We start from the raw sequence: 27948 nt of genomic DNA, 5'->3' as shown, positions 1-27948 counted from the left end.
GTAGTATATAAAATATTATAACTATTCATTGGATATAAAGTAATATTCAGATTTCCTTTGACAGCATAACCATCGCGTATACGCGCGCGATGTTAAGCGCGCGCATTGGACCTTGTGCAAAATAATACGCGCTGGACGGCTAGCAGTACGCTTAATTTGTAAAAGGAAATCTGAATATTACTTTAGTATCGTAAATAAATTCAGGCATTATCGAACTTCTATATTCAAAGGTTCCATGCTCTATATACAGGCTAGAAATTCTACAAGATCTGGCTTGGATTAGAGCACCACCAACTTACACATAACGTTTAATAGGTGAGGGTTATTCTCTGGCGATTTAAAACATTTGATAGCAAACTAAATTATGCGCATTTTCAAATTGTTGCTGTTAATTTGGATGTTATTTGTTCATACATGTAATCCTCCAGTATGTTGATAAGGGGGATGGGCCATACAATCATCTCGCCTGTACGTGGGTTTCTGAATAAATTAACACCATTCTTGGCCAGTTAAGCCTAAAAAGTGCCAATTTTACGCTCTTCGCACGAATTTGTTCCACTTTTGCATCATATTTTACCATTTAAGCTTCAATATGGCAACATTTTTGCTTCGCGCGCGTTTGTACCGTAAACTTATTCTCTCGCTAAAAGGAGCTGGATTCACTATATTTCAAGTTTTTTTGTTCCCAACCCTATCGGCCAATGCAATGTCAAAAATAAATCTTCGCCACTGCCACAAAGTTTCCTATGTGTTCTAAAATACACAAAGGCTTGTGGTCAAAGGTTATTCATTCCCTGCTTGATAGGCAAGCTATTGATGAAGCGGTACACATCTGGTCTCCTCCTCGCCGTTGCTGTCCTCCATACTATGCATTGGCTGATTACAAGAGATGGTACGTAGTTGACTACGGCTATTAAGTGTCTGCCTTCGCGCCTGTTTACGTCGATTACTAATAAGTGATGCGATGGTGTAAAGATATGGGTTGATTGCTGAATTAATTGGTAAAATAACTGTCACAGACCAAGCGAATACAGAGGGAGGTAATGTTAGCACACCAACTTGAACCAAGATCCCGAGCACTATAACCGGCGCCCAACAAAGGAAATCTGTCAGAACAATTGCTGCAACTTTGGTGGTCATTCTGATCTGTTCTTTGACACCTTTGTTAAGACCGACGCGTTTTGATGATTCGTAAACAAATCTTACAATTTCCATATAACAAAACAGTATCACAAGATAGCAGATACTGTTAAGACCTAGAAAAATTGCTGATGAATAATACAAACCGGGTACATGACCGAGAGATTCAGACTTGACCACATACTTAATATAGGACCAATCAACAGCCGTGCCCAAGAAGCCACTCACCGTATCAATAGTTTCCTGTGTAATGTTCTTATAGAAAAATTCAACTTGAGCCAGAGGAAGACCAATGCACACGTGAGAGTTGTCATAAAATGTGTAACTTGCTCCAGCTAAAACAGACGGAATAATCGCTATTGCGAGAGAGACCAGCCATATTAACGTAACTATTACAGCTGATGATGTTTTTCTCAACTTATGACCAGAAAAAGGAAATCGAATATTAACGAACCTGTCCATGCTTATCAAAGTGACAAAGAAAACAGAAGCTTCACTCGATAGTATTGATATTGCACCAGCAATTCTGCAGGTAATACCAGATCTCCAGGTTTCGGCTTGCATCGGAAAATATTCGCCAAAGTAAATATCAGCAGATGCGATGATTATCATATAGATGCCCATAAGTAAATCAGACACTGCCAGATTGTTAAGCAAGAAAGTTTGAATAATTCTCTTTTCATTTCCTGTTTTCGTACGGATCAACACAAACAAGTTTCCACCTAAAGCATTCAAACCAATAAGCCACATCATGACCACCAATACTCTATCTGACAATAATCTATCGCATGTCAGATATGGGGATCGCACATCTAGAGCACTACAATTAATGCCTCTTGGTTCATAACATTCACAAATTTCTGTTTGGTTTACAACTATTTCAGTCTGATTTGGGAGGCCAATAAATGTATACTTGTCTATCATAGTCAATTTGTTTCCTCGTAAGCCAATAAAGATAAGTTGATTCAAGTTGTTGATGTTTGGAATGTTTGTTAACTGGTTTCCAGACAAATCTAGCAAACGGAGGTTTGTCGTATCTTTAAAAACGTGGAGATCTAATTCATAAATTTGATTATAGTCCAAATACAACAATTGTAAGTTTTTCAATCCATCAAATACTCTGGGATTCAACTGTGTAAGATAGTTGTAACCTAGATTAAGATATGTCAAATTCCTCATTTTCCAAAATAAATCGTAACTCACATTCGTCAACTTGTTTCCATTTACCACGAGTATCTGTAAATCAGGCAGCGCGTTGAAAAAACGCCTTGGCAGAGTTCGCAACATGTTTTCATGCAGATATAGGTGAGTCAGCTTACTGGTTTTATTCAACAAATTGGCATTTAATGAAGTAAGTTGGTTGTTATGCAGATTTAGGACATCCAGTTTACCGGCTTCTGTCAACAAATTCGCATCTATCGAAGTAAGCTGGTTGTTCTCCAGATATAGTTGAGTCAGCTCACTGGTTTTCTTCAACAAATTCTCATCTAATGAAGTAAGCTGGTTCTTACTCAGAAATAGGTGAGTCAGCTTACTGGTTGCATTCAACAAATTTTCATCTAATGAAGTAAGCCGGTTGTTGTCCAGGTACAGCTTAGTCAGTTCACTCGTTTCCTTCAACAAATTCGCATCTAATGAAGTAAGCCGGTTGTTACTCAGATACAGGTCAGTCAACTTCCTGGTTTCCTTCATCAAATTTGCCTCTATTGAAGTAAGATGGTTGTTACTCAGACCCAGACGTTCCAGGTTACCTGTTTCCTTCAACAGCTTCACATCTAATGAAGTAAGATGGTTGTTATCGAGATACAGATACACCAGCTTACTAGTTTTCTTCAACAAATCAGCATCTATTGAAGTAATCATGTTGTTATTCAGATATAGGTGAGTAAGCTTACTAGTGTCCTGCAACAAATTCCCATCTAATGAAGTAAGCTGGTTGTTTTGCAGATACAGGCGAGTAAGCTTACTGGTTTCTTTCAACAAATTCGCATCTAATGAAGTAATCTGGTTATTTTCCAGATGCAGGCGAGTCAGCTCACTGGTGCCCTGCAGCAAATTCGCACTTAATGAAGTTAGCTGGTTTTCATCAATATGCAATATGTGTAGGTTTCCCAAATTGCTGAACAAGCCATTTGGTAAAATTGCCAACTTGTTGTAACTTAGAATTAGTATAATTAGAGTAGCTAAATCATCAAATACATGAGGTTCAAACGTGGTTAACTGATTTTCACGCATGTCCAGTATTTTGAGGGATTGTAAACCTGTAAAGGCTTTGGAATGTACTCTAGATAATCTGTTCTTAGCAATGTTAATCTCATCTAAATGTTTTAGATGCGCAAAGGCATTTTCTGCAATCTCTGCTATATTCTGCCCATATAAGTCCAATGTAATAACGTCATTGGGGTAGATGATAAAAGACGTGTGATCTAAATGGGCAGTGTCCCCGTGACACTTGAAATCTACATATCCTTTCCCAAGTGTGGCAGTACAGTCGGATGGAAACTTCTCAAATGAACAAATATGATCAGGTGATGGGTAACAGGAAATAGTATGGTTGGAGTTAGTCGTTGGACAAGAATAACTTATTTCGCTTTTTTCAGAAACCGCTTGCGTATTCTCGCACAGTGACATTGACTTGTTTATTGATGTATCGCTGATGAGGATACTGGCATTACCTTGCAGAAATAGCTGGAGCTTTGTGTGCGAAAAGGCAACCAAGCAAGGTTTGTCTGCTTCAATAACCACATATCTATTTGGACAATTCAGGAGATCGCCTTGTTTTTCTACGTACAACAATGTGTCAGGAGAGATTGGTTTGGGTATTTGTATCCTAGTTCCTGATCCGAGAGATGTTGTTAATTGGACACTGCAAGTTTCACCATCTTGGTTGCCAATTAGAGTGGTCGAGTTATACTCATTAATGCCGTGGATTAGAAGGCAAGAGTCGGTGCTATCTTGAGAAGTTGTAACATTCCAAAGTGGAACAAATTCTACCGCTGCGCTGGCACGCAATTCTATGTTACAGGAGATTAATAAAAGTATAAACACAATTCCGGGAAGTTTAGAGAAACTATGATTGAGTTCCATATTTGTTGGCTTTTCAATTTTAAGAATATGGAGTAAACATATGAACACGTGCTAAACACGTGCTAAAAACAATTACATTTACACATGACGCAGCTGATCGGTTAATAATGCATAAAATTACAATCTTAACTAATTAGTATTTGAATGTGCTTCTAGTATTTATCTACTCTAGACTGCTGCCCTCATTTATCAACTGTCTGGATTTACGACTATGAAAACTATGTGGAAAAAATGGCTGACTTTTGCAACCAGATCCTGGTTGCACTAAGACTGCGCAGTCGTGTCTAAATTGATCTTTGGGCCGACTTTTTTCAGAACTTCAGAGCGCCATCATGTCACAACGGCGCGGTACACAGGCGCCGCTAGCCAGTCGCGCTTTGGCGCGCAACCAAAGTCACGAGAGAATATTTTTATAAGTCCGACACGCTATGAACTGTTGAAGTTAATCAGTGATCATTACGAACCATAACACAACTACATGCGCAGTGTAAACGACGGATGGAGTTAGTCTAGGTTTACTATAGGATATACACAACGGACAAACATGATTATTATTAGGTATTCCAACTCTTCTTTGGTGCACACAAAATGTCAAACTGCATAAAACCATAACCATGTCTTAGTTGGCAATGCTGAGTACCATTTGACAATATTACCAGTATTCTTATTATCTGTGTCCCTATAACTGCACTACAATGTCGGTATTCTTTTATTGGCTTTGTCCATCAGTCCTATTCATAGTACATCCGCTTACAATGTGTGGTAGAAGATTGTTTCCTTTCACTTACATATCAGTTTGCTGAAGGTATATCAAAATGGTCCCTTGGTGGTGGCGTGTGACTTTTAGTATACGCACAAATATCACTTCTACTTCTAAAGTTATACTGGACAGGACTAGACGGTATAAATATCCAGACTTCCTGTTTACATCCCAACTTCCAAAACAACCGGGGGTTGCGCAAATATACAGTGACTGGAGTGAAGTTTAGATGCTTGCAGAGGTGGAACGTCCGGCTGGCCTGCCAGAATTTTGTACTAAAAGAGAGGTTGTTGTAGTTGTAGATCCTAGCGACTTCTCAGTCAGTCAAATGGTTTGGTGTAGGTTCATGCTGAAGCACGGGTGCATTACGGCAAGTTACACTATCACAAGCCACCGAAGAAATCTGTCAAAAAAGAATACAAAGAATTTGAACAATGGTCAAAGCTAGATTGAACATGGTTAAAGATCAAATTAATTATGGTTAAAGCTAGATTAACATGGTTAAAGCTAGAATAACATGGTTAAAGCTAGATTGAACATGGTTAAGGCTAGATTGACCATGCTAAAACTCATTGATCATGGTTTAAGGTATACTGAACATGGTGTCAGGTATTGAACATGGTTAAAGCTAGGTTAAACTTGGTTAAAGTTAAAATGAACATGCTTAAAGGTCCCAATATTACAATATTATTGGCGAGAATGGATACAATTCCTTTCTATGCGAAGCGTTGGAGCCCCATACAGATTTTACATTATGAATGTTTTCCGGCTGGGTGACATGGTTTTGTTTGCTTCCGCCATTAGGCAAAGATAAAAACCTTGAGTTACACATCATAATCAGTGGGAGACTATCATATTTATATGGTGTGCGTGCAGCTCTGGGTGTGCGGGGTGTGTCCATATCGTAGTGTGTGTGTCGAGTGTTGGAGTAGGGTGTGCTAACCAAGATGTGCTATAGATGAGGTTGGACTACCTATTGAATCCAACGATGAAGAACCAAAGTAATAAAAGCTCCATATGTTTGCCTCGGGGAGGGCACTCACATTCCCAGCTATACGGCACTTTTTCAGAGCCGCCAGCCGTTCCTTAGACCCTCTGAATTCATTGATTGCCGCTCTTGAAGCCCCAAATTTTTCGAGGCCGTTCCATCATATATGTGATGCGATCAAGCAAAATCAGTCGGAACTCGGAAATATTGATTTTAAGATATAGCCAAACAAAGGAAATATTTCCTTTTGTTTCATCTTGTTTTGGAAACTCTTTATTTGCCCATATCTTTGGAACTGGTTGTTCGATTTCAATGGGGTTTTCTGGAAAATGCAGCTTTGTCAATGTTTTTTGCTATCCTCTAAGAAACTGAACATTTAATATTTCCGAGTTCCGACTGATTTTGTTTGATCGCATCACATATTATGGTTTCATAGACTCTCAGATCGTGGATCTCTGCTCTCATTGGCATCTTGATCGGCGTGTTTTCTGTCCTACTATTTCAAGCCCAAAGGCTACTTTTGCGAGCCCAAAAGCTTTAAAGGGAATTTTTCATTAATTTCTTCCCCATATTGAAACACATTGTAAAGGAATAAGGTGAATTTTGGGCGGGATTGTGGGCTCTTTTTTTTGCAAGAACAATTTTCCTTGCAACCTGTCATTTTTGCCTATACTTTTGCGTGTGGAGTCTGTGTGGATCCGGGTACCTTATATCGTTGAACACAACATGGCGACTTGCAGATGTCACGTGCGCATTTATAAAACATGGGCGAAAACTGGATGAGTGTAATTTAGCGCAACGGCCTCATAAGTACTATGCAATACATTGGAGAAATCATACATTCTTTTATAGGAAATGCACCATTTTTGGCACACACGGAGAGCTGAGTAATCTTGGGGTGTGATTTTTACCACAATTTTTGCACAAAAATGTAATCATTACAGAGCATATAACTTGATTAAGAAAACATTGCTGCAAATCTAATCTTCCTCTTTACGTAGTTGCGGGTTTGTCAATACTGTGGATACATGTTGCAGTATTGATTTGTCATAAAAGTATCATCTGAGACGATTTGTCCTTAAAAGGACAAATCGTCTCAGATGATACTTTTATGACAAATCAATCTTTGCCGGCATTTCTTATAGTGTATGTAGCAGGGAGGAAAAGCCGACGGTCAATTGAAAATTTTGACCTTTCATATTGAAGATATGGATTTTTTCCCAAAAGACCAATTTTTTTTTTGTGTTTTGGGAAAAAATCCATATCTTCAATACGAAAGGTCAAAATTTTCAATTGATCGTCGGCTTTTCATCCCACCTACATACACTTTAAGTATAAATCATCAGATTTATAAAGTTTACTTCAAGTACTGTTAAATATCAAAAATATCAATTTTAATGATTTGCCATAAAATGTGTATTAAATTGCGAATTTCAAAAATCAAAATTATTTGATATCAGAATGACATTCTTCGTATTCAGAATGCAATTCGATATGTCTGATGTGCTCTAATGTCCCACAATAAATACTGTCCAAACGTTCATACCCCAGCCCTTAAGTCGCTCAAGCGTAACAAAACCTTTATTCAATACAAGGTTTACTTCGTATCATAAATAATCGGTATAATTATATCGTCTATTTAGTAGAAGTAAGACAAAACAAAAATGACGTATAACCTTTTCTAAATAACTTTATGCTGAATAGTTAGTAATTTACAGATTTTCAAAATAATGTTATGTTATTTCTCAAAACTTCTGTAACTTCTATTACACGTCCAATTTTTAAAATCTAAAATTCCTAGGCATATGAAAAGGTTCGACTACAAAAACGATTCTCTTATAAATGTATCTACTCACAGTTCCCACACAATGCACAGAGATATTTCCAAGCACAGCGAGTCTAGCCTCTACGCAGTTTGTGATTATACTACATGGTTGAGTGCATAGCATCATAATAGCTGTATGAGATCTAGTGGAAAATAGGCATCGATGATTGTTTTTTGTCAAAACCTCAAGTGTTCGCTTCATCCAATCAGAATATTTTTTTATATCGAACGAAAGTTAACACTTCCCCCTAAAACACGTTTATTTCATTAGTTCAACAGATAACGGAATTCCATCTGTTGAAATCGACCTATCCCAGCACAATTGTGGACCAAAATGTAGGTTTTAAAAGTTAAAACCTCAAGTGTTCCTTCAATAATTTTTAAATTTTATATCATTAAATGAAAGAGCACACTTATATTGTCCATTATGATTAAACTAGCTTGCTTAATTTTAATGAGCAATGGTCAGTTTTCTTTAAATTGAAAATCTTGTGCAAAAACTTTCTATTTTCGCCTGTTTTGTCATACGGCTGTAAATTCAATGAACAATGACTTTGCTAAATGGCGCTTACAAATTGATATGAAAGCTAAATGTATGTAAAACTTCATACATACCAAAAGTCAACTTTTCTGTTATAGATCATTATGGGACTCCCTGTTCTCCATGTGGAAAAAAGTGGAGTGGATTCTTTCATACCATCAAAGCTATATCGATATTTTCTGAGTTAGATGGGTTGATATTCCAAATGCCAGCACTGCAGACGAGAATGTTTTTTAAATTCAAAATTCAAACATTTCAGAATTTTACATTTTAATGACCATATTTGGAATCAGCATGAAAAGTGCATACAAATGAGTACAAACAAGCCTAGTATTGGTTCAGAAGCTCTTAAGATAGCAGAGACAACTCTTCATATCGCAATAGAGGTTATCCACTTCACTCACGTGTGACTTCTAACAAAAGGCGCTGGTTCCCGTAGTATTCCTCATTCAAACCAATTCAATGCACGACCTGTCATGGTTGCACATGCAGGTACTTCTTTTGAAAGTCCTAAACAAGGTATAGCAGTCGTTGATCAGATATGCAGCTTATCACAGCTTATAGAACACGGATACCCTCTATTGATCATCGCTAATGACTTGATTATTACTTTTACAGTCAACCCTCTTCGAAATAATGGAATCGTCCAATGACGTTATTGGGCGTTCCGCTCTTGCGCGAATGCAGTATAATGTTATCATTAAAATAGTACTTCGCCCATTAAGATCAATTCAACTTCTTAATGGAACCGACTTATTAATTCAAAATAATGACTGGGATGTTATAAAATTTACTTGTTATTTCAAAACTGAAAAAAATCATTTAACTGAAGAAATTAAAGAAAACAAAACTATTAATACCTTTCTTATAAATCAAACCGCACATTTCGCCAATAAAAGTCTGTTTTTTGGATTTTTTTTTTGAACACACAAAAAAAGTTTTAGCTCTTCGCCATCTGATTTTCTTTAGATCAAGTTATCTTGCAAATCATTTCTTATGTGTTCTGCCTGAAATAAACTCTCTTGATTTTTAGATGTTCTTCATCTTAAATTTAAAATATAAAGTAATCTTTTAATCCATAAATAGCCAATCAAATGCGTGTAAAATCATTGTGAATAATCTCACTGCATTAAGATATTTGGGAAACTTGATTTTGAAAAGGGACTACTGTGGGTGGGTAGCCAAAATTGAGCTATTCCACTTGAAATCCATAAACCCGCTATGGAAGACACGACCTTAATATCCCACACAGGAAGTGTATATTTCAAGTCGAATAACCCATTCAGGTAACCCTACTTGAAATGCCTCTCTTTACTCTGAAATCGTTGAAATGTGCGTAAAGTTTTTTAATACAATTTTTTGGCGTAGGAGTACTTTGAACCATTTATGTGTATTCTTGTATTTTGTTTGTCCATCTTCTGTTTGTGTGGCGTTATTGGAATCTGGCGGCTTTTTTGAGTGTCTTCGTGTTTAATATGTGAATGGATGTTATGAGCTGTGTTGAGTCTGATACAGAGTCTGATAGCTCAATAAGATATTTATTATTGGGGATGTGCGTTGCTTAAAGGTGAACCTCATTGAAAATAAAGTTATATATCAATGGAAAGCTTATGATATCAGGATATTTTTTTGATGGCTAATAAAGCTGAAAAATTAAAAAGTGAATGAATTTTTGGTCTTTTTTAAGGCGCCCAAAAAGCACCCAAATCAATCGTCTTTGACCTTGAGAATGCTCGTGACGTAAGCTCAGGGTTCGCAGTCACGTGATCCTACTCGGAAACACGTAAACAAGACTTGCTTCCTGTACTTTGCAAGCTGCCCGGCAAGTCTGATTTTCACAATAAAGCTTGAAATGAGAAGAGTCTTCAAGTTGCTGATTCCTTCTATATATATTAGAAATAATAGAATTATTGGCAACACAAATGTTCCGTAAAATTTTGACAAAATCAGTCAGGCTGGCTGGGTATAACTGGGTAATTGAGTTTGAATTTCGCGCTGGGATCAATGCCATGCGCAAATGATTGCTGCTACCGTATACCGTTCATGTCATGGACTGAATAAACATGATCGAATAACAAATTAAAATAAATAACTTGTTTGTGACATTCCCTATTCTTGATTCAGTTTAAAATATCTGATTTTTAAAAATATCGTCTTGTAGTAATCAAAAAATTAATAAAAAAACCGCCGATTTCATCAAATCCAGCCCATAAAGGTTTTCATATTTAGCGCATTGCGGTAATACATTCTCCCGGTACATTCTTTCCACACAATCCCCGACACAATCACGATTGAAAGAAACAGATACTTTATTATAAAATAAATACAATTTAGGCTTAGTAGACCGTTATTTGATGGAATTCTGAAATCTGAATAAATTAAAATATTGTCACTTGTGTCACGATTCTTTTAATGATACTACAATCAGTGTACTGAAATAGTGAAACATTCATGTTTTATGGATTACCGAACACGATGCGTAAATTGCTGCTTTTATGCTGAAGAAATTACAGGCAGCCGCGCATGATCAAGGTGGGCAAACACAGCGACTCGCTTCGTCTCTCCGGTAGCACAAGTTTGCGCCGTGTTTCAGCAGATTTGATCAATCGTTCCCTTATATTTGGAACATTTACAGGAATAAATTTTGCTAATGAAGTAGCAATAAGTTGGAAATATCAGAATGTGAATATCAAATCGGTCATTTTGTCTGCAAGTACAGTACGTACAGTCGCGGATACGGAACACTCGGCGACTGAGACTCAGTCATAGTCAGTCACTGAGTTCACCCCGCCCCGTATGTATCTACGAGTTCGCCTATCATACATAACCGGTTGTAAAGTTAAGAAATAATTAAAAAATCCCGTATATGTACCTTATTCTATTCCTTCATTTTCTCATTGTGATAAGTTCATCTCAACTTGGTGTGACGATCTGAACTGGTATACTAGCAGTCATTTTTTGCAATCTGTTTTCATTCCGGTTCTTCGGCGAATCTTCGCTCTTCGTGCTTTACTGTAATATTCCCTGCATATCGTGGATGGCCTGGCCTATCCCAAATCACCCCGGCCAGCACTTTTCCCATTTTTAATCCACACACTTTATTCAGGAACTTCATTCTTGATTTGATCATGATGTTTCCTTCATGTTATTCTTATTTTATTGAAGATATTTTTCATGTAAAGTAAGTTGACAATGACTGAGTTCGTGTATTGGCCCGATGCATGCAACAGTAATGCATGGACATTGTGTTTACAATCAAACCCGGAAGTAACTGTGTGTCCCCGTGCTGACGTCATCATCGAAAGCGCCCAATTTGAACGATTTCGTTTTGTAATTTAGGGGGTGCCAATATCCAATTTTGCATGGAGATTATGTCTATCCTGGTGCGTTAGGCAAAAAAAAAATATTCTTTTCTGCTTCCTGGCATCATAAGCTTTCCATTGATATATAACTTTATTTTCAATGAGGTTCACCTTTAAAGGCCCATTCAGTAATTTGCTCATCCGGACGATCATAAAAATCATCAAAATTCAGATTTTGGTACCTTTGTCATTGTCATAAATGTGCTAACATAGCTTGCGAGTGGTTCAGTCGAAAGCCGTGTATTTAAGACAAAATAAGACATTTTACACGAATCTGTAATTTGAATGACTTATCCTTTACTTTTAAGCAATTTATAAACAATTTTAATTTTTTTTCACTTTCGCTGGGATCACTGAATGGGTCTTTAATAGTGCGTGTATAAAACTGTAATTTGAAGGCTTATGGTTTTGTGTGTCTTTTAATTTGCTACTTTTTACGCTTTTAATGTTCAATTAAGTTATTTATTAGTGGTGCTGTAGCATGCTTAATGGTATGCGTAAAATCCATTAGGACGGTTTATCGGTTAGTGTGTCATTTTCATGTTCTTACCTTTTATCATAATCTATTTTAAACTGCCTGGTGACTTTATTATGCACTTTTGGTAATGTTAGTGTATTCTAGCTTATTTGTTATTATCTTTGCTTTTATGTACAGAGACTGGGCCTAGTAGTAGGTATATCACCTCAAAAATAAGGGCAGCAGAAACACGTTATTTAATGTTTCTACATGAATAACCTTTATTAAAGCATCAAACATCAAAAAACAGAATTGAAATCGGTCAATGCATTGTGACGTAGTGTCAATTTTAAGATGCTCATAAATGAAATGCAAATCTGCCACAAATTGCTATAATGACAAAATTGGCACATTTCGAGATTTTGAAGGTTTATTTGGACACTTGCTTGAAAAAGCAACGTTAATTTAAGTATCACAGGTTAATTGCCTATCTTTTTTAACTTCGTCAAAGAAAACAAAATTAAAAAATCTATCATTGAATAATTATAATAAATTAACCAAATATACTATTTTAGCAATTGCGGCCAATCTGCAGACAAATAAAAGTTGAAAAAATGACTAAGTTCAGCTAATTAATATGCAAAATTGATGCCAAAAGAAAACCGTACATGATATCAGGGTGCGGTTTTTTTCACAAACATATGTATACAAAGTTCTTTCAATTGATAACAAAAAAATACACAAAAAGTTATCAATTATGCAAATTAGCTTATTAAAGCTAATTATGTATTCATGATAGGGGCCTATTATTATGTAAATTAGGCATGAGTAATTTTGGTTTTTTTCAATATTTAATGAAAGTCTTTTCATTCATCATGAATTTGTCAAGTATGAACCTGTTATGATGTTGAGTAAAGAATCTGCAGTTAATTACTTTAATATAATACAAAAAATACAAACTTTGACATTTTGACGGTGTCTGGAATAGAATTTTCATTTTTTCTGTAAATATGGTATGTGTCATCATTGCTCAAAGCCAAATCCGAAAAGTAAAAATAAAAATTCATTTGCAATGAGACTTTAAATTAACATTTTGTTATCTGGATTAACATGGGAAGAGAAACGGTAAAAGGAACAGCCCCTCTATTACACCGCGTATACAAAAATGGTGTGGCCTTGGACACACACAATGGCTTAGAGCTATTGTGGTTTGGAATATTACTCCCTTTAAACTCACTTTAAAAATGTTTTGTTTCAAATCGTTTTCCTCAAGTGTGCCATTCGTTGTCGACGGAAATAATTTACATGCTTAGAAAGATTAGTATTTCAGCTAAATGGTGGTAGATCTTGATTTTTTAAAAGGCCTATATTTATTGATTTATGAGGGATCTTCAACAATCCATAAAACATGTAGTAGCTCTTAAACGAAGCAATATTTATTTTTAAAAAAACCGATGGTAGTCACAGAAAGGTTTCACACACCATATATCAAAAATTCAAACAATTGTGATAAATAGCACATATGAGGAAATTAATTTTTCGGCATGGATGTTTGCCAAAATTGAACAACTTTCATGCGCGCGCTTTTCAATTTACTGTTATGCTTGCATGCACAGTGTGGCAGAAGTATTGTGCAACCACTGTGACATGCCTACTAGTAGCTAGTTCACTTATCTTTGCTACACTTTTTTTTTTAAATATGCCTGAAATCAATCTAATATTACATTAATAATTGATCCGTATTAAGGGAAAGTGGGTTAACCTATATCATATCCATGCCCATTATGTTCCTACATATAGGTCAAAAATGAGATAGACATATAAAAGTTGAGAGTCAATGCATGTCCACACCCCTTTCATCTGCCATTGTCAGGACTGCACTATACTGCCCTATATTTACCGATTAAAAAACCTTTCTCATATAGGCCTACTGTAAGTAAAGTGTTCTATCCTCAAAAATATGTGGGATAGACCATTTACACCTAAACGGTAGCTACGTATACCCAGCAAACACAAAACGTCTTTAAAACAATTTTAACAGTTATATTTTGGATTTTCGGTTTAGTAAAAACATTTTAATAACATTAAAATGTCGGGTTATATAAAGGTTGTGGAAACGTATTAAAACGTTTTGTATGAAAACACACTGCAAACATATTTTAAAAATATTTTTTTAGCACTTTTAATCTTGATTTTGGCTAACAGTATTCCTATACATTGGTACAAGTGGGTAATCCCACAATTAGCACTTTTAATCTTGATTTTGGCTAACAGTATTCCTATGTATTGGGACAAGTGGGCAATCCCACATTTAGCATTTTAATCTTGATTTTGGCTAACAGTATCCCTATGTATTGGATCAAGTGGGCAATCCCACATTTTTGCACTTTTAATCCAGATTTTGTCTAAAAGTATTCCTATGCATTGGTACAAGTGGGTAATCCCACAATTAGCACTTTTAATCTTGATTTTAGCTAACAAAAAAAAAAGCGCAGTGATTTATAGTGCGCTACGCACAGGCACAACGCCTAGACGTTGATCCACAAGCCTCAGCACACTTTACAGGTTGTCGCTGACCACTATGGCCCCACATCATTCCATAAACCATTAAACAACAATTCAGGGACTTTGCTGCTTCAAGCACTGCCAGCACTGCAGACGAGAATGTTTTTTAAATTCAAAATTCAAACATTTCAGAATTTTACATTTTAATGACCATATTTGGAATCAGCATGAAAAGTGCATACAAATGAGTACAAACAAGCCTAGTATTGGTTCAGAAGCTATTAAGATAGCAGAGACAACTCTTCATATCGCAATAGAGGTTATCCACTTCACTCACGTGTGACTTCTAACAAAAGGCGCTGGTTCCCGTAGTATTCCTCATTCAAACCAATTCAATGCACGACCTGTCATGGTTGCACATGCAGGTACTTCTTTTGAAAGTCCTAAACAAGGTATAGCAGTCGTTGATCAGATATGCAGCTTATCACAGCTTATAGAACACGGATACCCTCTATTGATCATCGCTAATGACTTGATTATTACTTTTACAGTCAACCCTCTTCGAAATAATGGAATCGTCCAATGACGTTATTGGGCGTTCCGCTCTTGCGCGAATGCAGTATAATGTTATCATTAAGATAGTACTTCGCCCATTAAGATCAATTCAACTTCTTAATGGAACCGACTTATTAATTCAAAATAATGACTGGGATGTTATAAAATTTACTTGTTATTTCAAAACTGAAAAAAAAATCATTTAACTGAAGAAATTAAAGAAAACAAAACTATTAATACCTTTCTTATAAATCAAACCGCACATTTCGCCAATAAAAGTCTGTTTTTTGGATTTTTTTTTGAACACACAAAAAAGTTTTAGCTCTTCGCCATCTGATTTTCTTTAGATCAAGTTATCTTGCAAATCATTTCTTATGTGTTCTGCCTGAAATAAACTCTCTTGATTTTTAGATGTTCTTCATCTTAAATTTAAAATATAAAGTAATCTTTTAATCCATAAATAGCCAATCAAATGCGTGTAAAATCATTGTGAATAATCTCACTGCATTAAGATATTTGGGAAACTTGATTTTGAAAAGGGACTACTGTGGGTGGGTAGCCAAAATTGAGCTATTCCACTTGAAATCCATAAACCCGCTATGGAAGACACGACCTTAATATCCCACACAGGAAGTGTATATTTCAAGTCGAATAACCCATTCAGGTAACCCTACTTGAAATGCCTCTCTTTACTCTGAAATCGTTGAAATGTGCGTAAAGTTTTTAATACAATTTTTTGGCGTAGGAGTACTTTGAACCATTTATGTGTATTCTTGTATTTTGTTTGTCCATCTTCTGTTTGTGTGGCGTTATTGGAATCTGGCGGCTTTTTTGAGTGTCTTCGTGTTTAATATGTGAATGGATGTTATGAGCTGTGTTGAGTCTGAGTCTGATAGCCCTATTGTAATTCATCCTTCTGCCGGTACATCCCTTTTTAAAGGTGAACCTCATTGAAAATAAAGTTATATATCAATGGAAAGCTTATGATATCAGGATATTAAAAATAATTTTTTCCGTTTTTTTTTATGGCTAATAAAGCTGAAAAATTAAAAAGTGAATGAATTTTTGGTCTTTTTAAGGCGCCCAAAAAGCACCCAAATCAATCGTCTTTGACCTTGAGAATGCTCGTGACGTAAGCTCAGGGTTCGCAGTCACGTGATCCTACTCGGAAACACGTAAACAAGACTTGCTTCCTGTACTTTGCAAGCTGCCCGGCAAGTCTGATTTTCACAATAAAGCTTGAAATGAGAAGAGTCTTCAAGTTGCTGATTCCTTCTATATATATTAGAAATAATAGAATTATTGTCAACACGAAAATGTTCCGTAAATTTTTGACAAAATCAGTCAGGCTGGCTGGGTATAACTGGGTAATTGAGTTTGAATTTCGCGCTGGGATCAATGCCATGCGCAAATGATTGCTGCTACCGTATACCGTTCATGTCATGGACTGAATAAACATGATCGAATAACAAATTAAAATAAATAACTTGTTTGTGACATTCCCTATTCTTGATTCAGTTTAAAATATCTGATTTTTAAAAATATCGTCTTGTAGTAATCAAAAAATTAATAAAAAAACCGCCGATTTCATCAAATCCAGCCCATAAAGGTTTTCATATTTAGCGCATTGCGGTAATACATTCTCCCGGTACATTCTTTCCACACAATCCCCGACACAATCACGATTGAAAGAAACAGATACTTTATTATAAAATAAATACAATTTAGGCTTAGTAGACCGTTATTTGATGGAATTCTGAAATCTGAATAAATTAAAATATTGTCACTTGTGTCACGATTCTTTTAATGATACTACAATCAGTGTACTGAAATAGTGAAACATTCATGTTTTATGGATTACCGAACACGATGCGTAAATTGCTGCTTTTATGCTGAAGAAATTACAGGCAGCCGCGCCGATCAAGGTGGGCAAACACAGCGACTCGCTTCGTCTCTCCGGTAGCACAAGTTTGCGCCGTGTTTCAGCAGATTTGATCAATCGTTCCCTTATATTTGGAACATTTACAGGAATAAATTTTGCTAATGAAGTAGCAATAAGTTGGAAATATCAGAATGTGAATATCAAATCGGTCATTTTGTCTGCAAGTACAGTACGTACAGTCGCGGATACGGAACACTCGGCGACTGAGACTCAGTCATAGTCAGTCACTGAGTTCACCCCGCCCCGTATGTATCTACGAGTTCGCCTATCATACATAACCGGTTGTAAAGTTAAGAAATAATTAAAAAATCCCGTATATGTACCTTATTCTATTCCTTCATTTTCTCATTGTGATAAGTTCATCTCAACTTGGTGTGACGATCTGAACTGGTATACTAGCAGTCATTTTTTTTTTTTGTTTTCATTCCGGTTCTTCGGCGAATCTTCGCTCTTCGTGCTTTACTGTAATATTCCCTGCATATCGTGGATGGCCTGGCCTATCCCAAATCACCCCTGCCAGCACTTTTCCCATTTTTTAATCCACACACTTTATTCAGGAACTTCATTCTTGATTTGATCATGATGTTTCCTTCATGTTATTCTTATTTTATTGAAGATATTTTTCATGTAAAGTAAGTTGACAATGACTGAGTTCGTGTATTGGCCCGATGCATGCAACAGTAATGCATGGACATTGTGTTTACAATCAAACCCGGAAGTAACTGTGTGTCCCCGTGCTGACGTCATCATCGAAAGCGCCCAATTTGAACGATTTCGTTTTGTAATTTAGGGGGGGGGGTGCCAATATCCAATTTTTGCATGGAGATTATGTCTATCCTGGTGCGTTAGGCAAATAAAAAATATTCTTTTCTGCTTCCTGGCATCATAAGCTTTCCATTGATATATAACTTTATTTTCAATGAGGTTCACCTTTAAAGGCCCATTCAGTAATTTGCTCATCCGGACGATCATAAAAATCATCAAAATTCAGATTTTGGTACCTTTGTCATTGTCATAAATGTGCTAACATAGCTTGCGAGTGGTTCAGTCGAAAGCCGTGTATTTAAGACAAAATAAGACATTTTACACGAATCTGTAATTTGAATGACTTATCCTTTACTTTTAAGCAATTTATAAACAATTTTAATTTTTTTTCACTTGCGCTGGGATCACTGAATGGGTCTTTAATAGTGCGTGTATAAAACTGTAATTTGAAGGCTTATGGTTTTGTGTGTCTTTTTAATTTGCTACTTTTTTACGCTTTTAATGTTCAATTAAGTTATTTATTAGTGGTGCTGTAGCATGCTTAATGGTATGCGTAAAATCCATTAGGACGGTTTATCGGTTAGTGTGTCATTTTCATGTTCTTACCTTTTATCATAATCTATTTTAAACTGCCTGGTGACTTTATTATGCACTTTTGGTAATGTTAGTGTATTCTAGCTTATTTGTTATTATCTTTGCTTTTATGTACAGAGACTGGGCCTAGTAGCTAGTTCACTTATCTTTGCTACACTTTTTTTTTTAAATATGCCTGAAATCAATCTAATATTACATTAATAATTTATCCGTATTAAGGGAAAGTGGGTTAACCTATATCATATCCATGCCCATTATGTTCCTACATATAGGTCAAAAATGAGATAGACATATAAAAGTTGAGAGTCAATGCATGTCCACACCCTTTCATCTGCCATTGTCAGGACTGCACTATACTGCCCTATATTTACCGATTAAAAAACCTTTCTCATATAGGCCTACTGTAAGTAAAGTGTTCTATCCCTCAAAAATATGTGGGATAGACCATTTACACCTAAACGGTAGCTACGTATACCCAGCAAACACAAAACGTCTTTAAAACAATTTTAACAGTTATATTTTGGATTTTCGGTTTAGTAAAAACATTTTAATAACATTAAAATGTCGGGTTATATAAAGGTTGTGGAAACGTATTAAAACGTTTTGTATGAAAACACACTGCAAACATATTTTAAAAATAGTATCCCTATGTATTGGATCAAGTGGGCAATCCCACATTTTTGCACTTTTAATCCAGATTTTGTCTAAAAGTATTCCTATGCATTGGTACAAGTGGGTAATCCCACAATTAGCACTTTTAATCTTGATTTTAGCTAACAAAAAAAAAGCGCAGTGATTTATAGTGCGCTACGCACAGACACAACGCCTAGACGTTGATCCACAAGCCTCAGCACACTTTACAGGTTGTCGCTGACCACTATGGCCCCACATCATTCCATAAACCATTAAACAACAATTCAGGGACTTTGCTGCTTCAAGAGCGCACACCCTATACATTCCACAAATAACCATCGCAACCAGGATCAGCTCCCCGAGTTTCGTACGGGTTACAACGAGACAAATTAGCACTGAGTTCCTTGTCCAGGGGAATTTCAAGCTAACTCAATTTTTCCAAGAGAGTACTCTACTATACCAGGGTTCGAACCCGCAACCTCTCGCACCATAGTCGAACGCCTTAACGATTGAGCTAACTTGACTGCTTGACGCACTACCTACGCGAAACGCGCTTTGCGTATTGCTTGACTGACGCAAGCTTTTGTGAATTTACGCAAGCGTAAGTTGGGACTTGATTGACGCTCGTAGTAACAAAAATCGAATATTTCTCGCCTATTACGAGCTGATCATGGTATATCTATGTATTGGGTCAAGTGTGCAATCTCACATTTGGCACCCGAAAATATTTGAAAAAGTGGGAAAAGTGTGAACCAACTTTTCTTGATTTTGGGTAACAATATTTCATGTCAGAATCTCTCAAACCTAAGTCATGGACGGTTGATAAAAACAAGTCTGCTTCTCCTGGTGGAGAAAGAGAAACAGCTTGTAATATCTTCAGGGGCATCCTATATGTAGCTGGGCTAGAGCAGAGCCAGAATTTGTTCAAGGGGTGTTCTAGATTGAGAAGGAATCTCCCAGATTGGACTTCGTGGAGTCAGTGGCGCCCGTCGCGCTTGGGTGGCGCTGGGGGTGTCTGATGGGGATGCACACACCCCTGTTAAGTTGGACTTTTTTGAAAATGAACTCCCAATTTAAGCCATTTTTACACATTGGTATTTGTTTTATTCATAATTATTTTATTTATATATCAAATGATTTTCAATCAGGTCCGTCTTTTTAAGCATGGATCTGCCCAAGTATGTGCAATTTTACGAGACAACGATCACCTGTATGCGCATTTGCTAATTTCGACATGACCGGGGGGCCTGGTGGGATCGAGGACCAATGCCCGGAAGCTAAAAGGTTTTTTGATCAATTCTAGATCCAGAAAAAATTATCGATTAACGGTGTCATTTTCGGTATTTTACCTGCTCATGAACTTAATGACCGAACATGACTGACAAGACTAATACTGCAAACCTGCCTCTGCCCCTCCCTCCTTCCGTTCTATTTAAAGTTCTACGCCAGAGGGGGTGTTTGTACAGCTAAAACACACCCTTGCCTACCCCTGTCTGGAAGTACGTAGTCCACATCATGACTTCGTGCAAGAAAATGCGCTGTTCAGCTGCTGAATATTGAACAGGGTGCTCAAAAATGATTTATATGGTGTTTGAAAAAAATATTACGAATATAAAATCAACAGTGTATATTTTGATTACGTGAAATACAATGGTACACGTGTCACCTATTTATTATGTTACGTTCATTAAAATAGTTTGATTCGTTTTGGCGTGACATTGATATCATTGAAAATAGGAGTGTAATTTAGCGCAACGGCCTCAAAGAAGTACGTACTATGCAATACATTGTACAAATCATACGGCCCATTCCATGTCAACTCAGGGATGTGCACCGCAGCACCTCTTCAATTTTTCTTTTTTGTGTGGTGGTAGATATTAATGAGAAAGTAAAATCCTGAAATTTTGAGCTTCACACTCCATTTCGTTTTCCCGTGGCATAGAGTTTACATGAAATTTAGGGGGTACATGCAAAATAAAAATGTGTAACGCAGACGATCTATGGAGGTCCAAATTAATGATGTGTTGAACCCATCAAAACTGTGAAAAGTAATATCTCTCAGAAATGTTGTCCAAGAATTCAAATATCTATCAGAAAACATAACTCCTTTAGTTGATGGTAGGGGGCAAATTGTCTGACATTGGTTTTCAGGGGGTCAAACTGTAAAAAAGTGGTTTTCCAGGGTAATATTCTAAATGTATTCTAATATGCTCAATATTGATAAGAGTAATGTCCTACCAAAGGGCTCTGATGGCCAAAAAATTGACGCTAAAATTATTTTTACTTTTGAGTTCTGACCCCCCAAAGTTGGTCCTGGTTGGACGAAGTTGCATTTTGAGGGCCCTATATCTTTTAAAGTAAAGGGTTACAGTTACATGTTTTCTGATAGCAGATTTGAATTCTACACCAAAAAGTACCCCAGGATACATACTTTTCAAAGTTTTAAAGGGTTCCCTTTATACATTTATGGACCTCCAAACGTCGTCTTCGCGTTGCGACACATTTTTACGCTGACCCCCTAAATTTCAAATTGATGCCACGGGAAAACGAAATGGAGTATGAAGCTCAAATTTTCAGGATTTTACTTTTCATCAATATCTACCACCACACAGAAAAAAAAAAAAATTGAAGAGGTGCTGCGGTGCACATCCCTGGAGTTGACATGGAATGGGCCATACATTCTTTTTTAGAAAATGGACCATTTTTGGTACAGACGGAGAGCTACGCTGAATAATTTTAGGATTGAGTGACATTTTAAAATAATTATGTGTACAGTTATATTTGTTTGAAAAACGCACTTTTCATGTGATTTTTACCACAATTTTTACATTAAAAAAATCATCATTACCGAGGATATAACTTGATCAAGGAAACATTGCCGTAAATTTAATCTTCCTCTTTACCATGTTTACGTAGCTGCAGGTTTGTCAATACTGTGGATACAATTACATGTTGCGGTACTAATGGCATATATCGTCTCTTATCTATATTTTTATGACAAATCAATCTCTGCCGGCATTTCAAATGATGAAACTCACAAACCGCAATAATTATCTTCAAACCTGCCGCCAAAGGAAGAATAGTATTAGGTCGCTCAAGCGTAACAAAGCCTTTTATTCTATACAAGGATTGCTTCGTATCATAAAGAGTCGGTATAATCGGCTATTTAGTGGAAGTAAGACAGGACAAAAATGCTGTATAAATTCTTAACAATTCCTTCTTTCCTACCATCAAACTATATCGATATTTTCTAACTTAGATGGGTTTATATTCAATATGCCAGAAAAATAAAAATGAGTACAAACAAGCCTAGTTTTGCTCTTAAGATAGCAGAGAAAACTATTCATAACATTTCTCAAATCTCAATAGATCATCGCTACTACTAGCGGCTTGATTATCACTTTTACAATAAACGCTCTTCGAGATGATGGAATTGTCGAATGACGTCATTGGGCGTTTCGCCTTTACGCAAATGCAGTATAATGTTATCATTAATGTAGTACTTTGCCTATTCAATCTCTTAAGGATACAGGATGCATTGTTGGTTGAAGCAGCCGAAAAAAAAATCGATTTTCATTATCAAAATCAATATATTATTGAAAAAAGACACTTTGATGTTTTGCAAAAGTTCATTCTACAAATCATATACTTTGACAATTTGCTTGATTTATTGTTGTTAATGAGTTATGTACGTTTTACAAAAGTGTTGTTGTTTCACATCTCTTTGTAACATAACTCAAGAACCACAGGAACTACGAAAGTATATATGTGATATGTGAAATTTTCTACACACTTACTATGAAATGATCAATGCAAATTTTGCAAAAGCTCACCACCATTCGCAAGATGCTGTTAACTACCAAATCGCAACAGTTTGAAATAGTTGCTGACCTTAGGTGGTACTACACCCCTCGATAAATTTGTGTCTATTTTTGCATTTTTCTCAAAAACTAATAAAACACTGGTAACAAAAATTCTGTATATTATAGGGGCAAGGAATCCAATTACTACACTGGAATTTCAGTGACCCAAGACAAGCGGTTTGTTATTTATAATAAGAAATAAGGTACCGCTAGGATGTACCTCGTTTCGTATCATATATTCTGAACCACTTGTCTTGAGTCATTGAAATTTCAATGTAGTACTTGGATTCCTTGCCCCAATAATATACATAACTTTTGTTACCAGTGTGTTATTATTTTTTGAGAAAAATGCAAAAATAGTCACAAATTTACCACAGGGGTGTAGTACCCCCTTAATGTAACCTATTTATCAATTCATAATAATGAATGAGATGTTGTTAAATTTGCTTGCATTCTTCAGTTTTTCCAACTTAATTTAACTCCAACGAAATTAAAGAAAACAAAACTGTTTTTATTAATCAAATCGCACATTTGGCCAATACATGTCTGCTTTTTCCATGTTCATTGAACACACAAAATGTGTTAGCTCTTCGTCGTCTATTCAATAAAGTCTTTTGATTTTTTATATGTGCTTCATCTTAAATTTAAAGAATGAAATCATTTTAATCCATCATTCTCATTAATCTCACTGCATTAAGATATTTTTGGAAAATGGATTTTGAAAAGGCACAATTTTGGGTGGGTAGCCAAAATTGAGCTATTCCAGTCGAAATCCATGCACACCCTATGGAAGACAAGACATTCCTCTCTTCACTTTCAAATTGTTGAAATATGCACGAAATTAGCATGGTTATGTAACAAAATGTTTTTGTAATTTCCCTGTGTATTCCTGTATTTTGTCTGTCGTTCTTCCATTTGGATGGAATTGTTGGAATCTGTCGGGTTTTTTTTAGTATGTTTGTGTTTAATATGTGAATCGATGTTATGAACTGTGTTGAGTTTGATAGTTCAATTAAGGAATATATTATTGGTACTATGAGTTGCTGAATAGTGCGTGTATAAAATGCATTTTGAAGGTCTATCGTTTTGTGTGTCTTTTTAATTTGCTACTTTTTTACGCTTTTAATGTTCAATTAAGTTACTTATTAGAGGTGCTGTAGCATGCTTAATGGTTTGGGTAAAATCCATTAGGAAGGTTTATCGGTTAGTGTGTCATTTTCATGTTCGTACCTTTTATCATAACATAATCTGCCTGGTGACTTTATATTGCACTTTTGGTAATATTGGTGTATTCTAGCTTATTTGTTATTATATATCTTTGTTTTACGTGCAGAGGTTGGAACCTTGTTTAAAGCAGTAGCCTCTTCGTTTATCTGTGCTACTTTTTTTTAAATATTTCTAAAATAAATTTAAAATAGAATATTTATGTTTACTAACAATTGATCCGTATATTGGCAAAGTGGGTTATAATTGAAGACTAAAACACTAGTTTGCGTCCTGTCAACTATACTTAAAAGGCCGTACTGCGCAGATCACTAACCAATCACGTCGTGACTTTGCCTTGACGTCATACGCAAACTGTTTTTTAATTCGGTCTTCAATTATAACCCACATGTAGATCAAAAATGCCAGTGTCAGGACTGTACTCAACTGTCCTATATTACAGATTAAAAAACCCTTTCTCAATGAGATATTCTTAATGCGCTATTCCTCAAAATAGATTAAAAGTGCAAAGTGTGTGATAGCCCACTTGACCCAATACATATGTAGGCCTATACTGTTAGCCAAAATCAAGATTAGAAGTGCAAAATATGGAATAACCCGCTTGACCCAATACATGGGTATACTGTTAGCCACATATGAAAAGGTTTGGCTACAAAATGATTTTCTTAATTTGTGTGAGATTTAGTGGGAAAATAGGCATCTGTGATTGTTTTTGTCAAAACCGTAAGTGTTCCCTTCATCCAATCACAATTTTTTTAAATATGGAACGAAAGCTAACACTTCCCCCTAAAAACCCCAAGTGTTCCTTACATTTAAATTTTAAATTTTATGTCATTAAATGAAAGAGCTCGCTTATATTGTCCATATACTATTCATTTCAATGAGCAGTGGCCAATTCCCTTTAAATTGCAAATCTTGTGCAAAACGTCTGTTTTGTCATATGGTTGTAAATTCAATGGACTATGACTTTGCTAAAGAGCACTTACAAAATTGATATGAAATCAAGATTAAAAGTGCAAAATGTGGGATAGCCCACTTGACCCAATACATAGGGATACTGTTAGCCAAAATCACAAATAAAAGTGCAAAATGTGTGATTGCCCACTTGATCCAAAACATAGCTATACTGTTAGCCAAAATCAAGATTAAAAGTGCAAAATGTGGGATTGCCCATTTGACCCAATACATAGCGATACTGTTAGCCAATATCAAGATTAAAAGTGCCAAATGTGGGATTGCCAACTTTACCCAATACATAGGTATATTGTTTGCCAATATCAAGATTAAAAGTGCAAAATGTGGGATAGCCCACTTGACCCAATACATAGGTATACTGTTAGCCAAAATCAAGATTAAAAGTGCAAAATGTAGGATCGCCCACTTGACCCGATACATAGGTATACTGTTGTTAGCCAAAATCAAGATTAAAAGTGCAAAATGTAGGATAGCCCACTTTGACCCAATACATAGGGATACAGTTAGCCAAAATCACAAATAAAAGTGCAAAATGTGGCATTGCCCACTTGATCCAATACATAGGGATACTGTTAGTCAAAATCAAGATTAAAAGTGCTAAATGTGGCATTGCAACTTGACCCAATACATAGGGATACTGTTAACCAAAATCAAGATTAAAAGTGCAAAATGTGGGATTGCCTACTTGTCCCAATGCATAGGAATACTGTTAGTCAAAATCAAGATTAAAAGTGCAAAATGTGGGATTGCCCACTTGACCCAATACATAGGTATACTGTTAGTCAAAATCAAGATTAAAAGTGCAAAATGTGGGATTGCCTACTTGACCCAATACATAGGTATACTGTTTAGACAAAATCAAGATTAAAAGTGCAAAATGTGGCATTGCCCACTTGATCCAATACATAGGGATACTGTTAGTCAAAATCAAGATTCATTCATTCATTCATTCATATTTCCATAAAAATCAAAGACATTACATAAAAAATAATATATAAACACGGTACATATGGAGGAAAAGGCTGGAAGACCAAAAAGGTCTGAAAGTTAGCCTTTCCCTGAACTCAAATGAAATTAACAAAATAAATCAACATCACATAACATAACATAACCAAAAGACAAGGGAGGGGGGGGGGGGTGCTCACGGAAAAGATTAATTATATATAGAGATCAGTTTTGTTTTGAATTGATTGCGGAAATGTTTAACAGATTTTGAATCTTTCAGATGTTTATCTAAAGAATTCCAAAGAATGGGACCTCTTGTACGTATGGCATGATCAGAAAAGACTTTCTTATTTTTGGTTAGATTTAGGTCATTTACATATCGTGTCTTGTAGTTATGTATATATGTCAGAACGTTTGGTAAAATAATTATCAAATGAACAGGGCAGCTCATTTATAGAGTGCCTGTACATGAATGTACCTAATTCCAGTGTATACATATCTTCAACTGTTAATATGTTATAATTAGCAAACAATGGCGCTGTGTGGTCTCTATAGTGAACGTTTGCCACCGTTCTAATAGCCCATTTTTGAATTTGTACAATTTTATTTAAGTAAGTTTTACATGTATTTCCCCATAAAAGTACTCCATAATTTAAATAAGGCAATATTAACGTACAATAAAGTGTAAATAAAATACGACTTGGAACAAAATGTTTCAATTTATTCATAACACCAACATTTCTTGAAATTCCTTGAATAAGTTCATCAGGATTGTAGATATCAATTATTGGTAAATTATGCTTTACGTTTTTAGACGTTTCATCTTCCTACGGAAGACTTCATCAGTAATGTGATGAAGTCTTCCGTAGGAAGATGAAACGTCTAAAAACGTGAGTAATCAAGTGGATTTGTAAAGCATAATTTACCAATAATTTCTTGAAATTGTTCTAGATACGCAATCTATGTGACATTTCCAAGTGAGACATTCATCTATTAGTACGCCAAGGAATTTAGTTTGATGCACTCTTTCTAAAGTCGTGTGATCTAGTGTGATTTGCAGGTCTTGATTCATCGATGTCATTTTGGGTGTGCCAAGTATCATGTAATTTGTTTTGGTAGCATTAATTGACAATTTATTAGCTTTAAACCAATTGCTTACTTCATTTAACTCTTCATTAACAAGGTTTGTCTGGCGTTCTACGTTTTTATGGGAGTATAAAATGGTGGTATCGTCTGCAAAAAGGACGAATTCGAGTACTTTAGATGCATTAGTTATATCATTGACATAGAGTATAAATAGAAGTGGCCCCAGATTAAAAGTGCTAAATGTGGCATTGCCCACTTGACCCGATACATAGGGATACTGTTAACCAAAATCAAGATTAAAAGTGCAAAATGTGGGATTGCCTACTTGTCCCAATGCATAGGAATACTGTTAGACAAAATCAAGATTAAAAGTACAAAATGTGGGATTGCCCACTTGACCCAAAACATAGGGATACTGTTAGCCAAAATCAAGATTAAAAGTGCCAAATGTGGGATTACCTACTTGACCCATTACATAGGGATACTGTTAGCCAAAATCAAAATTAAAAGTGCAAAATGTGGGATTGCCCACTTGACCCATTACATAGGGATACTGTTAGCCAAAATCAAGATTAAAAGTGCAAAATGTGGGATTGCCTACTTGAGCCAATGCATAGGAATACTGTTAGACAAAATCAAGATTAAAAGTACAAAATGTGGGATTGCCCACTTGATCCAAAACATAGGGATACTGTTAGCCA

General features: G+C 35.9%; 1 protein-coding gene across 2 annotated transcripts in view; it reads right to left on the bottom strand.

The window, feature by feature from the left end:
• Window positions 1-61: 61 nt before the first annotated feature.
• LOC140150782 (uncharacterized) overlaps window positions 62-27948 on the bottom strand; it is a 34725-nt gene continuing 6838 nt past the window's right edge. The window contains exons 1-2 of one of the 2 annotated variants that reach the window (XM_072172900.1): window positions 7832-7919; window positions 62-5390 (exon numbers count right to left, since the gene is read on the bottom strand). In XM_072172900.1, coding sequence (XP_072029001.1) covers window positions 811-4227 — 3417 coding nt within the window. In that variant the 5' untranslated portion in view covers window positions 4228-5390; window positions 7832-7919 and the 3' untranslated portion in view covers window positions 62-810. Of the gene's footprint in view, window positions 5391-7831; window positions 7920-27948 lie in introns of those variants that run through there. The other variant, XM_072172899.1, reaches the window with a different exon arrangement.

This window comes from Amphiura filiformis, chromosome 4, assembly GCF_039555335.1.
Source record: "Amphiura filiformis chromosome 4, Afil_fr2py, whole genome shotgun sequence".
Lineage (NCBI taxonomy): Eukaryota > Metazoa > Echinodermata > Ophiuroidea > Amphilepidida > Amphiuridae > Amphiura > Amphiura filiformis.
Note: the sequence above shows the minus strand (reverse complement) of the source record. Positions and strands in the feature narration are given on the sequence as shown.